This window comes from Muscardinus avellanarius, assembly GCF_963383645.1.
Source record: "Muscardinus avellanarius genome assembly, chromosome: 1".
Lineage (NCBI taxonomy): Eukaryota > Metazoa > Chordata > Mammalia > Rodentia > Gliridae > Muscardinus > Muscardinus avellanarius.
In genome coordinates this window covers 234,857,125-234,876,576 of record NC_137786.1, presented here as the reverse complement: position 1 = coordinate 234,876,576, position 19,452 = coordinate 234,857,125, and the positions used below count along the sequence as shown (strand labels likewise).

At 51.0% G+C, this 19,452-nt stretch overlaps 1 protein-coding gene across 12 annotated transcripts in view; it reads right to left on the bottom strand.

Moving 5' to 3' along the window:
* The window catches only part of PPP6R3 (protein phosphatase 6 regulatory subunit 3), a gene marked incomplete at both ends in the record, with an annotated part of 72,748 nt that overhangs the window by 15,649 nt on the left and 37,647 nt on the right, over nt 1-19,452 (bottom strand). For 3 of the 12 annotated variants that reach the window (XM_080697797.1, XM_080697798.1, XM_080697792.1), the window contains 6 exons: nt 1,421-1,542; nt 6,151-6,281; nt 7,051-7,105; nt 8,593-8,639; nt 13,023-13,109; nt 18,947-19,032. In XM_080697797.1, coding sequence (XP_080553923.1) covers nt 1,421-1,542; nt 6,151-6,281; nt 7,051-7,105; nt 8,593-8,639; nt 13,023-13,109; nt 18,947-19,032 — 528 coding nt within the window. Of the gene's footprint in view, nt 1-1,420; nt 1,543-6,150; nt 6,282-7,050; nt 7,106-8,592; nt 8,691-13,022; nt 13,110-18,946; nt 19,033-19,452 lie in introns of all 12 variants that reach the window. The other 9 variants (XM_080697799.1, XM_080697800.1, XM_080697793.1 and 6 more) reach the window with 4 other exon arrangements.

Here is a 19,452-nt window from a genome sequence, read left to right as displayed (position 1 = left end):
GAGGGCACGCCCAGCTCTCGGGCCTCACCACGGCCGGGGACATTCAGGCCCTCTTGGCAGCAAGAAACGCATCAGGTTTAGGAAAAGCCCACTATCAACCCGTGAGGGGGGGGGGAGAGAGAGAGAGAGAGAGAGAATGTGTGTGTGTGTGTGTGTGTGTGTGTGTGTGTGTGTGTGTGTGTTGTTGAGGATTGAACCCAGGGCATTCTATCTACCTCAGAGTTTACACCTCAACCCGTGAGGGGAGAGAGAGAGTGTGTGTGTGTGTGTGTGTGTGTGTGTGTGTGTGTGTGTGTGTGGTGTTGAGGATTGAACCCAGGGCATTCTACCTCAGAGTTTACACCTCCAGCCCAATTTTGAAACAAGGTCTCACCGAGTTGCGGATGGCCTAAGTAGTTGAGGCTGGCTGAGACTCAGATCTTCTCAGCCTCCCAAATGCTGGGATCACAACCATGTACCAAAACACCTGACTTAGGGGAGAATTTCATATGAAGATTCTTCGGAACTTTTACAGGTTAGTACTGCCTTTTTTTTTTTTTTTGCAGTACTGGGGATGGAACCCAGGGACATTCTAACTAACTCCAAGCTACACCTTCAGCCCTTTTTTTCTTTATTTTGAAACAGGGTCTCACTGAGTTGCAAAGGGCCTCACTAAGTAGCTGAGGCTGGCTGCAAACCACGATCCTCCTGTTTCAGCCTCCCAAACGCTGGGATTCCAAGTGTGTGCCACCACGCCCGGCTTAGCGCTGCTTTTAAAGTCCAGCCAACCCAAGTCTTCTTGGTAGGCAGCAGGGCACATGCATGGGCTTGGCTGAACAAGTCCTGGGGCTACAGGCCTCCTAAACAGCACGAATAGCCTATTCAGAACCATCTCGCCTCCAGGTCACTCGCTCAGTCTCACTCCACTCATGCTTCACAAGCCGCATTTCCTAACTGAGGTTTGGTCTTGCCCTTCTGCGTCCGCATGGGTCCCTGAGCCATGAAGCCTTCCGGGGTGCAGGCCCTCAGCCAGAGGCACCCAGGCGAGGCTCACAGCTTTCCTCAAAGCCCAGCGTGCTCCTTCCCGAGGCCCAGGCATGGAGCCGTCCACTTCCAGGGGTTCACAACCCATGTGCTCCAATGCACGATTCCTTCAGCAGCTGCCTCAGACACTGTAAACAACTCTTGTCTATTTTTCAAAATACCAATTTTTTCCCCTTCAGTGCTGGGGATAGAGTGCAGGGGCAATTCTACCTCCGAGCTCCACCCCCAGCCCTATTTTTATTCTTTATTTGGAAACAACACAGTCTCACTGAGTTGCAAAGGGCCTAAGTAGCAGCTGAGGCTGTCCGCAATTAGCGATCCTCCCGTCTCAGCCTCCCGAATGCCAAAATACCACTGTTAACAACTGCAGTAAACTAGTAAGACCAAGGCAACTCACGCTCGTTCAGGTCCACCTCCATCTTATCTTCTGTACTGGCACTACTAGATTCAAACAAGTCCTGCTTTGCGCCATCTTCCTCTTCAGAGTCTGTGCTTTCTTCACTGTCTGTACTCCCCGAACTACAAAAAGAGAAAAAGGACTGAAGTATGTAATGCTGTTCTCATCAGCCAAACCCAGAAAAGAAAAAAGTCCCATCAAAAATCATCAAACTCAACATGAAGCCACGTCACACTTTGACGGTAACACCCTGCCCACGCACCACTTGGCTGAGACACGGGAGGTCTCCAGGCGCGCGCCGAGCCTCATGCTGAACCTGTGCCTGCCCCACCACTGGGATCTGCCGGAAGGAGACCACAATCTAGACGGCTGCTTTCTAGAAGGCGCGCAGCGGACCATCTTGTATCTTGAATATCTTTTCACATTTTCCAGCATTTTCAAAAATGGGAGCCAGGTGTGGTAAGTGCACGCCTATGACCCCAGTACTTGAGAGGTTAAGACAGGAGGACTTCAAGTTCAAAGCCAGCGAGGCTCTCAACAACTTAGTGAGACCCTGCTTCCAAACTAAAAAATAAAATTGATCTGGAGGTATAGCTCAGAGGTAAAATGCCCCTGGGTTCAATTCCCAATACCATCACCACCAAAAAGGGAGCTGGGCCAGGCGTGGTGGCACACGGAGGATCGCGCTGGTTCGAAGCCAGCCTTGATGGTTTAAGAGACCCTGTTTCCAAATAAAAATATAAAACAGGTCTGGGAGTGTAGCCCGGGGGTAGAAGGGTTTTTCCAGGAACCCCAGTACCACCAAGAAAAAGAGAAAAAAAGGGGTGGGTGGGTGGGGGCGGGAGCTTGGGAGGTGACACAGGACTGTAGAGTTGATGACAGCCTCAGCAACTTAGCAGTACTGGAATTACAACCATGTACCACTATACCCAGCTTGTCTTATAGAGCAGGAGGATGGATGAGGGCTCACTGGAGTGCTTTCCCCACTGATAGGAGGATGGATGAGGGCTCACTGGAGTGCTTTCTCCACTGATAGGAGGATGGATGAGGGATCACTGAGTGCTTTCTCCACTGATAGGAGGATGGATGAGGGCTCACTGGAGTGCTTTCTCCACTGATAGGAGGATGGATGAGGGCTCACTGAGTGCTTTCTCCACTGATAGGAGGATGGATGAGGGCTCACTGGAGTGCTTTCTCCACTCAACTGCCTCTGCACCACGTAGAACAGCCAGCTGTCTACCGAGGATGGGCTCTCCATCTGCCCCAAGACCTTATTCCCTATCTTCTTAAAAATATCACTGATCAAAATGGAATTAAATTAGTAATCGGTGACAAAAAGGTCTCTGGGAAATTCTCAAGTAACACCTCGATCCTCCTATTTCGGCCTCCCAAGTCCTGGATTATAGACCTGTGCCACCACCCCTGAATTTGTGTGGGGGGTGGTTTTCTTGTGTGTGTGTGTTGGGGCGGGGGGCTACTGGGGATGGAACCCTGGGCATTCTACCTCTGAGCAATACCCCAGCCTTATTTTTTATTCTTTATTTGAAAACAGGGTCTCACTGAGTTGCAAAGGGCCTCACTAAGTAGCTGCTGAGGCTGTCTGGGAACCGCGATCCTGTGTCAGCCTGCGGGGATGAGAAGCGTGCGTGGCCACCTCACCCGGCCACCGTACACCTTTCCTCTGTCATCATCCTGAGCTCCTTCTGAGTACTAAGGTCCACCTCCCCAGAATACTGCCTGGCCTCCTATCTGGTTCCCTGCGCTCTCTACATGTGTCCGCCATGGATGGACTGCGTTTCCTTATCGATGGGGGAGCCAGTCGACTCTCAGAGAACAGGCAACAGCCACCCAGTTCACGCAACATGAGATATGGTGAAGAATCAGACAAGTATGGCTAGGTCTTTTCTTTAAAAAGTCACCAGGAAGCCGGGTGTGGTAGCGCACGCTTGCAATCCCAGCATTCGGGAGGCTGAGACCTGAGGATCGCAGTTCATGGATAGCCTCAGCTACTTAGTGAGGCCCTCTGCAACTCAGTGAGACTTGGTTTCAAAAATAAAGAGTAAAAAATAGGGCAGGGGTGTAGCTTGGAGGTCGAATGGCCCTGGGTTCCATCTCCAAGCCCACAAAAAGTAAATAAATAAATAAAATAAAAAGTCATCAGGAATTGCCAGGCGTGGTGGCGCACGCTTGTATTCCCCACGCTTGTAATCTTAAGCCGTGCTGGCTTAGGAGACCCTATTTAAAAAAAAAAAGAATAAATAAAGGTCTGGGAGTGTAGCCTGGAGGTAGAAGGATTTCTAGGAATTCCAATACCATCAAAATAAATAAATAAATAAATATATGTAAATAAATATATAAGCCGGGCGTGGTGGTGCACGCTTGTAATCCCAGCACTTGGGAGGCTGAGACAGGAGGATCGCACAGGTTCGAAACCAGCCCCAGCTACTTAGTGAGGTCTCAGCAACTTAGCGAGACCCTGTTTCCAAATAAATTATAAAATAGGGCTGAGGCTGTAGCCCAGAGGTAGAAAGCCCCTGGGTTTCACCCCCAGTACCACCAAAAGTAAATAAATAAACAAATAAATAAATATTTAGTCATAGCATGTTTATAATACATTATAATTATATATTTATATAAAATATATTATAAAATATATTATAACACATTTATATTTATATATTAAATAAGTAAATAAATATATAAAATAGGTGTCTAGGAGTATAGCCCAGAGGTAGAAGGGTTTCCAGGAGCCCCAGTACCACCAAAAAAAAAGTCACCAGGAAGATGTCTGGCTCCTGCTTGGCCTTTACGGACGTGATAAACAAGCAGAAGATTAGCAGGGCAGAAAGTGAGTCAAAGCCTCTCGGTCTAAGCGCCCTGCTAAGCGGTTACCAGTCCCAGCCTACGTGCCAGCTTTGCTCGCTGAAGCCATTGCTAGGCCTCTGTACCTGCGGCAGTAAGCATTCTTTTTTTTGTGTGGTGCCAGGGATGGAACCCAGGGGCATTCTACCTTCCAGCTACACCCCATCCCTATTTTTTTAGTCTTTTTATTTTTAAAACAGGGCCTCACCAAGTTGCGGAGACCCTCGCTAAGTAGCTGAGGCTGTCTGCAAACTGTGATCCTGTCTCAGCCTCCCCAGTGCTGGGATGACAAGCTGCGCCCGCGCCAGGCTTGGCAGTATGAGTCCTTAAGAGGTGATAGGAAGCTGGGCGTGGTGGCGCATGCCTATAATCCCAGGATTTGGGAGGCTTAGACAGAAGGGTTGAAGGTTGAAGGCCAGCCTCCACAACTTAGTAAAGCCCTTGTCAACTTTAGTGAGACCCTATTTCCAAATAAAAAATAAAGCAGCGCTGGGGACGTAGCATGGAAGTAGAAAGGACCTATGTTCAAAACCCAGCACATAAAACAAAACAAAACCAAACCATAGGATGTAACTGCCAAGATGCAGGGAGGAGCGACTTTCCAGTGCTCATCTAGCGGGAAGGGGCTGGGCCACGGGGCAGGCTCTGCTGCTCACTGCGATCCCTTTTGTTCCCCTTGAAAATCTCACCCATGTGAAAACATCACTTGTTAGAATGAGACTCGTCCTTGACTCTCACCCCTCTCGTAGCTATGAAGGTCTTAATAAGACCGACACAGCAAGAACCGTGTGCAGATGCGTCATCTATTTAAATTCTAAGAGTGACAAAACATGACTGAGCTGGGCGTGCTCACACACGCCAGTCACCCAGCATTCCAGAGGCTGAGATCGGAGGATCGCGGTTTGTGAACAGCCTCAGCTACTAAGCGAGGCCCTTCGCAACTGAGTGAGACCCTGTTTCAAAAACTGAAAGAATAAGCCGGGCGTGGTGGCGCACTCTTGTAATCCCCGCACTTGGGAGGAGGAGACAGGAGGATCGTACAGGTTCTTTAGGCCCTGATTCCAAATAAAAAAGTACAAAAATAGGTCTGGGAGTGTAGCCCGGAAGTAGAAGGGTTTCCAGGAACCTCAGTGCCACCACCACCAAAACAAAAGAACAAAAAAATAAGTGAGGCTGGGGGTGTCGCTCAGAGTTAGAATGCCCATGGGTTCCACCCCCAGTACTGCAATCAATCAATCAATCAATCAATCAATCAATCATAATGGCTGGCTTAACCCAGAGGGTATCGTCTGGCAAGATCCTGCCTTTCAGGCAGACTAACTGCTAGGAACAATGAGGTGATCTATAGCTCAGCTGCTGTTACCCCGTCACGTATCTCGTCAAAGGCACTGTGTATATATTTGTAATCCGGAACTGGGGAGGTTGAGAAAGGAGGAGTGTAGGTTGGAGAACACCACCTCAGCAATTTAGCGAGATTCTTTGAAACCTATTGACACCCCGTTTCTAAAAACAACAAATATAAAGGGCTAAGGATATAGCTCAGAGGTAGAATGTCCTTGGGTTTAATCCCCAGTACTCAAAACAAAACAAAAAACGAAAGGCTTCGTCAACATCTATCAGCCTTCCTTCCCGCTCAGAAGAGGCTGGGCCGCCACATTTCAGACAATGTCTGAACACTTGCTGCTTGATTGCACGCTACAGACAGGAGAAGCGGTGCCACCTACTGCAGTGCCCAAGGATGTTCTGATCGTGACAGGAGCCCTGGTCTCTGGGTTACACACGACTGGTGATGATTCAGTGTGTGTCTCATGATAACCATCTGCTTGACAGTTTGCCTGTAATTACGACTACAAAAAACCCTCTTTCACCTGGATCTCCTCTGAGATTCTGGCGTGAATGCAATGTGCTTTTCCTCCCAGATATCCTCCTCGTCAGAGCCACCATCATCAAACTGCTGTATTCTTTCCTTACAACATGCTTCAAATAGGGCAATATTTCCCTGAATAAAAACAAGAGGAAAAGACAAAACAAGTTTAGTCAAGTTATTTTCTCCCAAAGCTTACCAACATGAATTGCATTTTCCCATTTGTTTGAAAAAAAAAAGTGCCAACCACATCACTTTAAAATATAAGTGGCCAGGCCCAGCTACACACGCCCATGATCCTGGTACTTAGGCTGAGACGGGAGGATGGCAGGTTCTGGGACACTGCGTGGTAACATAGCAAGACATAAGCATCTAATGTGAGCTTCTGTGTGAGTAGCACGAAGTTTCCCCTAAAAATGACTGGGTTCAAAGCTAGGTTTGAGGGCCTGAGTCATTCTTCTCACCAATTCCCTCTCCCTGGCCGAGCGCCGATTTAATCAAGAGCTTCCTCTCCGCCCGTGATGGAGGCCCAGGCCGCGAGTGCTGCTGCGCGGCGGGGCCGCAGGGATCCGCCTCTCCACCTCAGCAAGCAAACTGCAAATCAAGACTGCCTGACCCGCTGGCGCAGCTGCCTGGGGGTCTCCAGAGAAGCCGTGTAGGAGGCCAGCCCCAAGGAAGCCCAAGCCTCTCTGCTGGCAACTCACACTGCGTCACAAAGGACGATGGCCGTGCTCACTGGTCACATCTCAAACCAGGGCGGCAAACTCAGACCCGCGGGCCAGGCAGCCACAGGAGTGGGTGGCAAGAGGCGCCGCCCAGGTGCCGGCTCTGTCCAGGCAGCCCCACTCCTCCTCCCGCCTGCCCGCCCTCACAGGAACGCTCATACTTACACTTTCGTACTTACACTTTCGTTTGTATTGAGAGTGAAGTTGATGTCTGAAACCCGATCAAAAGAAACACTGTAAGCAAAATATAAGTATAAGATGTGTTACTGCCTATGTGCCCTACAAACAGTACTCATTACATTTTCTAAATTTAAACATTTACATTACATTAAAATCTTGAGTACAAACAGACAGGACGGCCCTGTGTTAAATGATGCCGGTTCCCTTGGTGTTAAGAAAGGTATACACGACGGAGGTGGGGTGGAGCTGTGGGGCCTGAGCCTCCAAGTGCCCGAAAGCACTCGGGAGCTGGACTTTCATGGACCACACTAATATAACCAAGAAAAAAAAGTAACTCAGGAAGAACCAGCCAGTCAAAACAGGAAAAGGTGCAAACTGCTGCCAGGCCCCGGCTCTCTCCAGGCACAGCCAATCCAGACACAACGCACAGGGCTCCCTGAAGCCTTACGCTACAGGAAGGCCCCATCCAGGAAGAGGGTAGCGAGGAAAAGAATTTATAGCCTATTGGGCATAATTTGTGAGCAGGTGGTGCTGTCTGTTCTAGACAATTATCACCCAAGCAGCAAGTCTGGAAGAGATCACAGACTCCCAACTAGTAAAGCTCCAGGGGGGTCAGAGAGGCCGAGGCCAAGCTGGCATGGCGGCCCGAGGCTCTGGCCAACTCAGGCCGACACGCAGCCTTGCCGAGCGTTCCTGCTCTCTCCGGACCAGGATGAGCCGGTCCTTAACACCACTGCTGGTCCTCGGCAATCGCTGTTTACAGTGGCACCCCGCCCCTGTGGCAATGCAGTATGCTACGGCAGACTGTGCTGTAAAAATATTTTAGCTTCTCCACACTGTAAACTGCAGTTTGTAATAAACAACAGCCTCCACTGGCTGTAGTTCAAATCCCTGGGAACCGGCTGCCATTAAGGCAGCACCGCAGACGACGGTGTTCACGCTCAAGATCCGAGTCTGCTAAGAAAGCCACCCCCCACGGTGGCAGGGTCTCTTCAACTCTGTGCTCAACGAGCTGCGACACTCATTTCAAAGCATACTTTGTTTATAAACCTCTCTCATTGCCCGAGGCCAGAGGCCAGGCCACGGGTTTTCATTTCTGTGAATCACCCAACGCAGTCTCGATTCACTCTTTCTGCACAATTCCCACTCGGCCTCTCGTATCCTAACCAAAGAGCGAGAGCTTCAACTGTCTGGGTCTGGCAAACCAACCTCCCTACAATGAGCCGGGCAGAGCTGCTCCTGCCAGCCCGTCCGTCTGCTGGAATGTGATTCCATCAGATCAGTATAATACTCCATATTCTGTACATGTGCACACGTCATCAGTGCCTGGAGGAGCAGAGCGCTGGCCGGGGCCAAGGAGGACCACCTGCTAGGATGAGCCTCTGGGGCCAGGCAAGCCCGACAGGCATCGCTCCCTGGGGCGAGGCCCGACATCCCGGTCCCCCAGCCGGATGCGGCAGCCTCCTCCCACCCAGGAGCCCGCAGCGGCCCGGCCCAGGCTTCGAGGCCGTCTCGGAGGACGGAAGCGGGAGCGTACTCACTTGCCAATGTCATCTTGGTCTGCGAACTTCTCGTCGTTGAAGCCGAACTGGTCAATGAAATTGGACGTCATTTGTTGCATCTGATAATCAGAAAAGGCCTGGCGACCCCAGGACCAGTGACAGTGACACAATGATTCTATGACATTCTACATACTATTTGCCCATTTGTGCTCCAGAAATCATTTTATTTAACTAGCCGTACGGCTGTAAAAGTTGGTGTGTTTTTCTAAAAGAAAATCAAATAATTTCAGATACATTTTGCCAGAAACAGGGAAATATCTGAAATTTGTCCCACAGGCTGTTGTAATGCACATATGTAAGAAACATGAAGCGACCACCCTGTCCTCTTGTGAATGGTCTTTCTTAGAGGTCTGGGTTAAGCCTGACTTCAAGAAGTGATCGGTAAACAGTCTGAAACGATACGGCGTATCGGTCACTTCTCAACACAACCAACTTTATCTTTAGATTTGACAAAGGCTGACCACCCCTCCTGGCCACCCCCCCACCCGAGCCCTCCACAGCCGGACAGCACCAGAGGGTGAGGGACGCAACTATGACGCTACAAGCCCAATGTCCTGGGACGGCTCATCGTTTCCTCAACAGAAGACTTACATCTTAGAAGTACTTTCTACACTACCTACCTTACAGAGGGGTGGATGCCTTTAATCTCCTTTACAATGGCTGGAGAAAGCCAGGGCACTAGAAGGCACCCGGAGGCACCTGGCCTCACTGTCTGGTGAGCAGCAGGCTCGTGTGGGTGTGCGTAGTTGAAAATGGGGCAGCGTTAAAACAGACTCCACCAAATAATGATGTTCACAGGCCCCGGAAGCAAGAGGAGCCAGTGAGTACTCGCCATCTCCCCGTCAGAGGAAGGCGGGTGGCTGCCGTAACTGAGGCACACGGACTTCTCCTTGGGTCTCTGAGCAGAGCCCAGATTCCGCCCCGCAAAAATGCCTCTACCACTAGTTCCTGATGACTCATTCTGATGGTAGGGAATTATGGCATGGATAATTCAAATTGTAGGTAATTCAAAAATAAACCTTATATTTGGCTTTGGAAGGTATCTTTTGTTTAGGTCTGAAAAGGCTGTATTTAGTCTGGCTAGATAGAGAACCCCAAACTCACTGTCCTCTCATGCAGCCCATGGCACGCCCACCGGCCCCAGCCCCAGCCCCTCCATGCTGCCCCCTGTCTGGCCTACAGAGATGACATCGCACGAGCACACAGGGACTGGGGCTAGCGGGCAGCTGCGGCGGGACAGTCATCCGTGGTGCACCGCAGAGGTGCCTTGGGAACGTGTGGGGCCACCGCGGCTGAGCTGCGGGGTCTGGTAGAACGCAGCAGAGGGACGCGCTGGGGGCGATGGCTGAGCTGTGGGCACAGGGATGAGAACAGGGCAGGCAGCATTGGCGTTCCTTTAGAAAGGAAGCCAGCCCTGAGTCGCGGCAGAGCGAGGCCTGTGTGCGAGAACATGGCGTCATTCTGCTGAGCGAGCAGCGCACAGGTTGAGTTTCTCTACAGACCACAGGTCTGCTCACTCCAGGGCAGCCCGTCCCACTCGTTTTGATGTCTTTTCTTTCTTCAAAGTTTTTGTGCTGTGAGTGATACTATAATTCTTTTCAGGTTGAACAGGGGAGAAACGTTTCCTTATGTGTTTTTATCCTTTAAACGGTTTCATAAACACAACGCAAATAGTAAATCTGTATACAAGTGTACATATACATGTGCATATACATACACAGACATACGCCCACATGTGCAACTGACGCACTAGTAACTTCATGTGGAAACTCAATTATAGTCCTTGTTAGCTCTAGGTTATATCTTCTAGGGATATATAAACTAGCAAAGACCTTCATGTTTCAAATCTGATTTTTATTTTTATTTTTTTTGTGGTACTGGGGGTGGAACTCAGGGGCTTTCTACCTCCGGGCTATACTACCAGACCTTTTTTTTTTTTTAATGTTTTATTTGGAAACAGGGTCTCACTAAGTTGCCGAGAGCCTCACTAAGTAGCTGAGGCTGGCTTCGAACCTGTGCGATCCTCCTGTCTCAGCTTCCCAAGCGCTGGGATTACAAGCGTGCGCCACCACGCCCGGCTAAATCTGATTTTTAATACCAATAAAGCTGTTAAAACTAGCCTATTCAAGGAAATGTTCAAAGTGCTTGAACTTTGAGGAGTCCCACTCTGGGAAGCACCAGAAGGCCTTGTGCTTATTAAGAAAGCACACTTTCTAGTACTACCATCCTAGTCAAGGCTGGAGACCGAGCAAATGTCTAACAGGATTGGCCACAAAACAGCTCACGACTTCACCTGCCCTGCCTGCCTGCCAGCTCCTGTGCGCGGTGGGTGGCGGCCGGTCACTAGGTGGCCACTGAGGCACTGCCCTGAGTTCTCGCAACACTGCAGGGGAGGAGCGCTTCCTCCTGGAAGGGCTGGGAGCAGGGCACCAATGCTGGAAGCCACCAGGGCAGTGTTCTTGCTAAATGGCCTGTTCTGAGCTCTCTACATCTGGAGGCTTTGCAAGACCAACTCTAAACAGGAATGAGAAATTTAAGTTGATATCTGCGAGTATTCAGATTAGACTGGAGACTATGATGAAATTCTTAAAAAAAAAAAACAACAAACAACTATCCTGGTTTTGCATTCTCAAAAAATAATTCTTTGGGAAGTACTCTTTATTTTCAAAAATATGACCCATTGTTATATAGATAAAATATGCAAAAAGTTACTGAAAGCCTGTCAACCAGTAAAGGGAACGATCCCTCTAATTTCTAGGATTTGGAGGCGTTGGGTAAGTCCACAAGACTAGGGACTTAGTGAGGGCTCGGCCAGTGGATCAGCTTCATGATGGGGTTGCTTCGTGAGTACATCAGCAGTCAAACACAAAAAAATAACGTCAGAAAATTTCCCAGAACAGACCTGACCTTGGAACCAGACATCAAAAGTCAGGGAAATCCACTTTCTCAATGCCTAAAATTAACCAATTCTACATAAAATCAGTAGTCAGGACTTTGGGGCTGGGGACAGAGCTCATTGGCGGAATGCTTGCTTAGCATGCAAAAGGTCTTGGGTCCAATCCCCAACACCATAAAAGAAAAAAAACCCTCAGGAAGTCCCTAGTTTACTAGCACATTTACAAGTAGATGCTCAGAGCGTAATGGCCTTTTACAAGACCAACTGATGATTAGACGTGACGCGTGGCGTCACCCCAGCACGCCGCCGCGCAGCACGTGGCTCCTGGTTGAGTAAGGCCTGCAACGCTCCACGGTGCTGTGGCCGAGTCTCTGCCAGGCGCCTCCTGGGCAGGATCAGAAAGGGCTGCCTGTGGGCACGAAGGCTCACAACTGGCCGGTGCTGCCTGAAGGCCAGGCCTGCTCTCCAGCAGGCACTGCTGCTCAGGGGTGCTCCCTGCAGCTAACCTCAGGCAGCGTGGGAAGCTGGCTGCAGAGGGCAGAGGCGCAGGAACCAACAGGGAGCCAGCCAGGCTCAGGCCTCTCTGAAGAGGTGAGCACTGTGCTAAAACCAAGCAACTGCTGGGCGCCACCAACGCCGGACTCTGACAGGCACGCAGCGTGTCTGCCCCAAGACGGGGCCAGTGCGAGCACCACAGGCTCCGCTCAGGCTCTGGGCAGAGGAGAGTCGGAGACAGAGAAAAGAAGCCAAGCACTGCGCGGTGCAGGCTGGGAAGGTGTCTCCTTAGTCTACGTCACACCGGAGCGATTTCTGGGCCAACGCCCCGCATTGTTAGTTTTAGCTCCCAAGTTTGACAGAAAAGTAAAATCATTTTTTTATGTTTCTAAGAGCCACCGGTGGAATGTAAATCTCTACATTTATTACTTATATCCTTTTTGTTACACAAAGATTAAAAGCAGCTGATAAACGTAGATTTGGGGGCAGGAGTGTAGAGGGGGTAATGAGTTGCGTCAACTAACCCGTATTTATTTTTATGTCATTCTATGTCGCTATGATGGGATTTAGAGTCAAGAAACTTCATTAGCAGGGGAGGGGTCGTTTTAACACGCCGGGTGGCACAGGGATGTTGGTGAAGGTGCGCTCCCGCGTACACCTGCGAAGCCTTACTTCTATTATTCTTTCCCACGAGTCTCTGCTGCGTACGTCTGTTTAAGCCTCAACTCAGGTGGGTAAGGTCGGCACGGTGCACAGGCGACTTGCTAATAACCCCCTGCGTTACTGACTCTCCTGGAGCCTCCCTGACGCCACCGTCATCAGGTACGAGACACCGAGGACACACACGAGCGCGGCCCTGCCGCTGTGACCCAGCCTCGCCGCTTTAAATGGCCTCGCCTACCGAGTGAGCCCGGACCACAGGTGGACAGTGCGCAGCTGGCTCCGAAGCGGCTCACGAACGGCAGCTGGACTAAGCACTTAAAACACAAACAGAGAGCAGAGCTCCGGCGTGACTCACTTGCTGCACAGAGGAGTCCTGTGAGAGACCCGTCTCCTTAAAGTCAATTTCATCATCACTGGATGAGTGAATATGGCAGGTTGTAACCTATATGCATAAAAATGTAAAGAACTGTTTAACACAGAAAACTTTTGGACATTTGAATCAGCATTTGTAATGGAAGAAATCACATTTAACTTTTCTCTCAATGTGTAACAGAAAAAACAAAAACAAAAGCAACAGTCAAGTTGTTAAACCCCCAGCCTGCAAGGGCACACTTCACTCCGCTGGACACCGGCCCCGTACAGCCCTGTTACATCACTCCGCGGCACTAGAATCGCCAGAAACCAGACGTAAAAAGGAGACCAGGTACTCCATTTAAGGGATTATTTTCATAATTATCACCAATGTTTACAAGGAGAAAGGCTGAAGTAACGGTGCAGATAAAACACAAAATAGTTGGTACATGCCAGGCCTGCAGGTAAAGCTACAATCCCTGGGGATGACTAAGGGGCCACCTGAAAAGCCAGGCTTAAAAACAACCATTTCACTTAAAATGCTCGGACTTCCTGCCACACTAAGAAAATAGTGCCCACAACCACGAGGTATCATCTCGGCTGATAATACCCTGCTCATAAAAGACTTCAGGTCTCACCACTGGGTGTGCTCCTGGTCCTCTGGACATGCAACCAGAGCTCAGTAACTAAGAAAAACTAAGTGCTTGTCGATTCCTGATTAAGTGGTTTTTATTAATTCTTAAGTATCACAGGAAATTAGGGGAAAATGTACTAATGACCAGAAATCAAGATAGACAAATGATTAAGTAGAGCACTAATAATAACTGCTATCCAGGTCATAAGTTCTAGAAGCTGGGAGTGGTGGCGCATGCCTATAGTCCCAGTACTTGGGAGGCTGAGACAGGAGGATCGCAGGTTCGCGGACAGTCTTAGCAAGTAGTAAGCCTGTCTCTCATCAATCTAATGAGACCCTGTTTCCAAATAAAAAATTGCGTTGAGGGTGTAGCTCAAAGGGAGAATTGTCTCTGGATTCAATCCCCAGTACCACTAAGAAAAAAAAAAAAAAAAAAACTTTCTAGAAATGAGCGTTACACTCCGAGATTAACTCACAGTGTGGTCTCGGTTTATTCTGTCCTTTTCCTTAGGAGGGTTTGAGTTTGGGGCAGACGCAAGCAGCTGCCGCCTGCCAACTCTTGAGGCTGCCTAGTGGCCTGGGGTTATGGGCCTGCCTGGCCTGCTCTAGAAGCTGTCCCAGCACAGGTTCAAGAAGCCCGCGGGTCTACACGAGGTGTGCTTTGTGACGGTCTCAAGAGATCACTGTCTGAGGAAGAGCACCCTCTCTTCCCTTCTGGTCATCTCTGGTGAAGGCACTAAGTGAAATTCAACTATAATAATCCAAGGTTTCCACTGGGCGTGGTGGTGCACACCTGCAGTCCTGGTGCTTGGGAGGCGGAGACAGAAGGATCCCGGGTTTGAGGCCAGACTCAAACATAGAAGGGTTTTTAGCCATCTAGTGAAACTCTGATTCCAAAAAGAAGGGCCGGGGGTGTCGCTCAGGGTAGAATGTCCCTGGGCTCATCCCCAGTACCACTCCACACACAAAAATTTTCCTCCTCTCTACCCCGTAAGGAATACAGCACTGCCATTTTCGCTGCGAGTCGGGCTTGATGAAATAAAAGGTATTCAGCGCACACCTGGCTCAGCGGTGGCCGCAGCGAGTGACTGGGAGGCGGGGGGCGGGCCCAGGAAGCCCGCCGAGCACGCGGCCATGCTCGCCTGGGCAGCGCTGCCTTGTGGCGGCCCACCACCTAGCGGCAAGAAAGCGTTAAGAGGAGTCTCGGGCTCTGGCCAGCGGGCTAGTGAGGGCCGTGCTCGGCCAGCACGTGTCTCACGTGTGTTTATGAAGACAACCCATCGTGCTGGCCAGAGGAGCTGAACTGCAGAGAACCAGGGCCTGCTGCTGTGCCGCGTCGGGACGAGGTGCAAACAGCAGCCTGTACTTCTTCCTACAAAGGGAGCGTGCATCACCTTGGCTTTGCTGAGCGACTACTATGCGCCAGACCATGTACTCCCTCACGTTTCTAATGAAACGTTTTCCTAATGGGCTGGGGACGGAGATCATGGCAGAGTGCCTGCTACGTACACAAGGCCCCAGGGTCATCCCCAACACTGCAAGAAATAAGAAACTGAATGTTCTCTTAAAGCAGTCCTGGGAGACATTAGCAATGCTTTTCTTTAAAGCAAGCTAGTCTACTTAAGTTATTATTACTAAGAGCAACACAAGGTATGTGGCCTTCAGGGTTGTGTCCTGGAGGGTGTGATTCTGATTCTACTTCTACGACTCCAGTCTGAAAGCATTAATAAAACGTGCTGAAGCCGGGCATGGTGGCGCACGCTTGTAGTCCCCATGCTTGGGAGACTGAGACAGGAGGATCGCACAGGTTCGAAGCCAGCCTCAGCTACTGAGTGAGGCTCTCAGCAGCTTAGTGAGACCCTGTTTCCAAATAAAGTATAAAATAGGTGTGGGAGTGTAGCTCAGAGGTAGAAAGCCCCCGGGTTCCACCCCCAGTATCAACAACAACAACAAAGTGCTGAAAAGACTATTTAAATTTACCCATGGAGGGAGCTTGTGATCAGAACTCCAACCAACTCGTCACTCAAGCTGCTTAAAGCTGAGCCCGTCTGTACTTGGGAGCAGCTGCCCTGGAGCTCTGCACTCCGGCAACAGCGCCCTTGCTCTTGGCCAAACTGCTGAGCGCCGGTTCCTCACGCCCACTGGCTCCGCAGGCCCACCTCCAGCTGGCCAGCGCAAGGCGACGCGCACTGAGCGCCGGCCTCCTGCTCCTGACTCGTGCCCAGCAGCCAGTCACCTTTCAAACATGCATGGCAAAGCTGTTGCTTTTTTAGTTCAAACCTTAGTGGTTTCTCCTCTGATTAAGATCAAACACCAAGGTGCTGACCACAGACCACAGGTCTGCACACCGCGGCCGCCAGCGCCTCCGTGGCCTCATGCCTTCTCTCCCACACACTGGCCGTGCTGCAGCGTGCACACGCGGGAAGGACCGTCCGCAGGCCCAGCGCTCTGCCTTCCCGCCCCCCAGCCTTCAGCCTCATTCACCGGCTGCAGGGAAACCCAAGCAGGGATCTTCCTTGACTAGGTGGCCGAGGAAACCCTAAGCATGACGCCCCTCGACTCTGCCCGCCGGCAGGAAGTCGGCGTGGGCTCACTGCATAGCCCGGCAGCCGACAGGGCGGGTGGCGACGCCCGTGGCACCCACCGCCCGCGCCCCGAGGGGTCACTCCTGCGCCTCTGCCACCATCTGCCGGGATGGGGAGGGACCCCACTCGGAAAACGCGTTTTCCCACTGGAGGGAAAAGCAGAGAATGAAACAAACTGCACTCCCAAGCTCGGCAGCGACACCCTCAAGTCTGTCCACGTCTACAGCCTGCGGCTGAGGCGAAGCCGAGGCCTCCGCATGTCCCGACACCAACCTTTACTCCTCACATCGCTACGCAGGCAGTGTATGGATCTGCTGCACACTTACGGCACGGTGGGTCAAAGGACTCAGCGCTCGATTACAATGCAGAGCAGGAGCAAGAAGGAGCGGGGCCGGCACGGCGTATCCTGCGGAAGTGCAGGAGCCAGGCCAGGTAAGTGCGCAGCGTGTAAAGAACGCATCCTCGCTGTGAACAGGAGCTAAGAACAGGCCACGGCAACACACCCACGTCCTCACGCAAGCTGTGAACACAGCTGAAATGAACCCCAACACCGGAGGTGCTGGAGCCGTGCTACGTCCACTAAGCGAAGGCAACAGAGGGGCAGGGCCGCGCGGTGGACCGGCCAACTGCTACTCCCTGTGAGGACCACACAGGAGGAACGTGCGTCCGCGGAGACGCCGGCACTCCTGTGCAACGCTGCCACCTTCCCGAGGCTAAGCAAGGCCCCGACCAAGGCTGTCTAACAGCATGATTCGTGAAACTTTATTTCTCACAGGACATGGTGTCCAAAGCAGAGAGCATTCCAGGAGGAAATGAAGAGCCTGGAGGTGCAGCTGGAATCTCGCGGGCGCCAACGAGTGACGCAGTTATCCTGAACACTTCCAGACACACAGCCCTCTCAACATTGCAAAGCAAACTCCCAAACCAGAAGGGCCTACCACGAAATGGACACGTATGTAAGACAGGCTCGGGGCTAAGAAACTGAAGGGGCCTCGAGGTTAACCGAAGTCTCCAGGCAGCAGCGCTCTGCGATGGCCAACGCACCGGGTGGCAGTGTTTTTGCAGGGCTCTGTGAGTCTGACCACACTGGCCATATAGACCTGCCCCTGTTCCGTTCTGATGTGGAACGCTGACATGGTTACTGGGGCACAGGAGGGCTAAGCCTCGCTCTGGGTGGCGGTGGAGCTCGTGCTAGCCTTCCTTCCGACGCAGGTGTGGATGTCTGCGAGTGGCTGGCTGAGGGAGGCTGAGCATGCGCTGTGCCGCGGGTCCGAGCTTCTCCAGGGAGACAGGCACAGCGTTCACACAACCCCAGGCAGCTCTCCCGGCAGCAGGCACAGGCACCGAGTGCTCTGCACTCGGGTGAAGCCTTTCATTACTACAGCGCGGCTTGCAGCGAGATGTGCCAGGTCCCCAGGATGGAGCGTCAGCAGAGGAATCTCCCTCCACTTCTGAAGTCAGCCAAAGAAAATTTTCAAAGAAGTTCTCAAACAAAGTCAGAATAATCTTAAATATTACTTTATACATAAGAAGCAGGAGAAAAGGTCCCCTTAAAGGAGCCTAGGTTCTTAACAAGAAATAAGGGAGCCTCTAAGATTCATCGGTTAAATCCCACAGAAGTAGAGAGGACAATTTCAACACACAAAAAACTGACGGTCTGGAACATTCAGGCTGGGTGATATTTGGGGTATAAATGCAGCTTCAGCCATTTTAACGACAATGAGTACTATATTCACAAAAGTAACTTAGTCTTTTCTTGATGACCCACAGCTGTCAGTCTCCACGTTGGGCGGTAACACAACCTCTAGCCTGCTCAAAGCTCCCTTTCTAGAGTCATGCTCGCTGCGGCTCCAACCCCTACCCTTATACCCACCTTAAGAGGCCTAACCGCTCTGTCAGGACCGGAAAAGGAGAACCCAATCTGTTGGCCCCGAAGGAGGGCGACCCAGGACCACCCAGCGACTTCTCTGTGGCCGAGGCTGCTTCCCTCTTGTTTTTAGAGTTATGTTCTGAACAGATACGACTACCAGATAATTGAATTGCTAACAGTCAGGATCTAGAAATTCAAGTCTATAGCTGCTAAACTTTAAAGAAAATAAATGCTAGTGAGCACGGTTCCTAAGTTGAGGATACCACCACGATTATCAGCTGGCACACGCTCACCCAAAAAATGCCTCCCCCACCTTAAAGCAAAACAAAGCAATACTTACCTTAAAACTTAACGCACTAAAAAACCAAAAATACATTCCAAAGTCCAATATAATTTTAAAAAATTACCAATGCCATTATTCCCAGGCTAAAAGTACCAATTTTGTTTAAGATTTTAAAACTGTTAAAGATTTCAAAGTCATCTTTCCCCGCAGGGAATTCTCTAAACTGAGAGTAAACTCAGCTCATTAATATTAAGAAAACACCCACAGGAATACTCGGGATTCCCAGCAGCCAGGGTTACCTGAGACGGAGGCACAAACGCCACACAGTAGAGGGGCAGCGGCTGCTGCTGCGGGCGCAGAAGCCAGTGGCGTTTGGTAGCCTTTGATCACCCAAGGCAGGGAAGCAGGAGCTGACTAGCCAGTTAGCAAGAAGGCTGTGACTAGGATCTTTTTGGATAAGGACACTTACTGAGCCAAATGAAACATCTCTGACATTTTTCTGGATAAATGCGTAAAAGCTAAGGGTACTTAAAAAGAAAGTAACCTTGTAACCTACTAGATCTACCGTGTTCCTCTTGTTCGCTTCTCCTAAGGAGCTCGAGCAGAACGTCTCCCACCGCTCCCTGACTTCGTCGGGAAGATCTTCGGAGTGAGAAAAGGAGAAAGCGTTATCACCACAGTGACCCGGACGACCGAGTGGATGCTCTCGCAGAGGCCCACCTGTCCTTCTCGGCGAGCCCGGCAGCCGAGGAGCTCAGAGAGAACAAAGGCAGAGCGCCTCCAACGGCCCGGAGCCGGCCCCGAGCAAGCCCCGCTCCAACGGTGCGGCCCGTTAGGCCAAGAGGCCCGACTCGCCAAGTTTCTAACACTGTCACGGAGAAACCTAGAAATGTGTCTCCAACAAGCTTTTCTGGGAAAGGTGTGCAGTCAGTCCTTAGTGTGTGTGGAAGGCAGGGAGGCAGCCTCCCCATGGCTAGAGGAGCTCGGGAAGTGCCGCTCGGGCCAGCTCTTCACGGTTCCCGAGCTGCTCTGATGCGCACCTGGCCCATAAAGGCCCCATGG